Source organism: Geospiza fortis, unplaced genomic scaffold (genome assembly GCF_000277835.1).
Source record: "Geospiza fortis unplaced genomic scaffold, GeoFor_1.0 scaffold213, whole genome shotgun sequence".
Classification (NCBI taxonomy): Eukaryota; Metazoa; Chordata; class Aves; order Passeriformes; family Thraupidae; genus Geospiza; species Geospiza fortis.
Genome location: NW_005054399.1, coordinates 1,634,666 through 1,635,769, shown reverse-complemented (window position 1 = coordinate 1,635,769; position 1,104 = coordinate 1,634,666). Strand labels below are relative to the sequence as shown.

Sequence of the window (1,104 nt, the reverse complement as noted above, 5' to 3'; positions counted from 1 at the left end):
GGGACACAGCTCTGTCCCTCTGGGGTGGTTTTGGGGTTCAGCCTCCTGGGGAACTGCCCAAGCAAGGCATACCCACGTGCTCTCATAGGGAAAGGGGTGATGGCTGCTGTGTCTGCCCCGACAGGCAGCTCTGGATGGGGGCACCTTCTTCTCCAGGAACAACACAACACACGAGCCAAAGAGAGGGCAACTCCCAGCCCCATCCTGGGCAAGAAGTGCTCTCCAGCACATGGTAACCAGCAAGATGCTTCCAAGAACACTTTTCCCTCATCTTTCATAATTTTGTGTCTTAAAATCTCTGCAAAGCCTCTTCCCCTATGTTTCCAAGCATTCCCTGGCAGGGCATCAGCTCAGCTGGGCAGCACCAACCTGGCCCTGTGCCCACTGTCACCTGCCCGACCCTCCCTGGTGCCAGCCAGAGCCAGCACAGCACCTTGGGGACACGGGTGGGGGAATGGCAGGACTCAGCAGCCTTGGAGGGCTTTTCCAGCCTAAAAACAACTCCAAGTTTCTACTCTGTGATCCTACCCAGAGCTCCCACTTGGCGGAGAGGAGCGAGCACAGAGCCGAGCAGCCGTGCCAGCCCTGGCACTCCGATTAGAGCCACACAGGGCGATCAGGTGGGGAATGTGAGGGGCTGGGGGCTGTCCCAGCTTGCCCAGGGTCCCACCCCTGCTGCTGGCCCCTCGTTGTTACCTCCACCAGGCGGTCCTGGGGCCGCAGGCCTGCCCTGGCTGCGGGCGAGTCGGGATCCACGGAGCGGATGAACTGCCCCGGCCGCGACTTCTCGCTGTGCAGGTTGAAGCCGTAGCCATTGGGGCCTTTCTTCAGGTGGCACAGGCGTGGGCACAGCTCCTTCTGGCCGTTCAGGTCCTGCTTCATGGAGGAGAGGGTGGGAGAGACGAGGCACGGGGTTAATGGATGGCTTTGGGGTGGCTCCAGGCAGATGTGACTGTAAATAGAGCCCCGAGGAAGCGCCCTATCTGCCCCCCGTCCTCAGCCTGGGGACAGCTTAACAAATGGATTTCCTCTCATTGAGTCTATTTTCGAAACCCAATTGTCCAAAAGCACTCCAGAAAAATGAAAACAAAACAAAAAATGCAT

The 1,104-nt window shown here is 58.7% G+C and overlaps 1 protein-coding gene across 1 annotated transcript in view; it reads right to left on the bottom strand.

Annotated features, from left to right (window-relative positions):
- The window catches only part of SLC9A3R2 (SLC9A3 regulator 2), a 31,278-nt gene that overhangs the window by 6,778 nt on the left and 23,396 nt on the right, over nt 1–1,104 (bottom strand). The window contains exon 3 of the mRNA XM_031061071.1: nt 697–873. Within this exon, the coding sequence (XP_030916931.1) occupies nt 697–873 (177 nt within the window). The remainder of the gene's footprint in view (nt 1–696; nt 874–1,104) is intronic.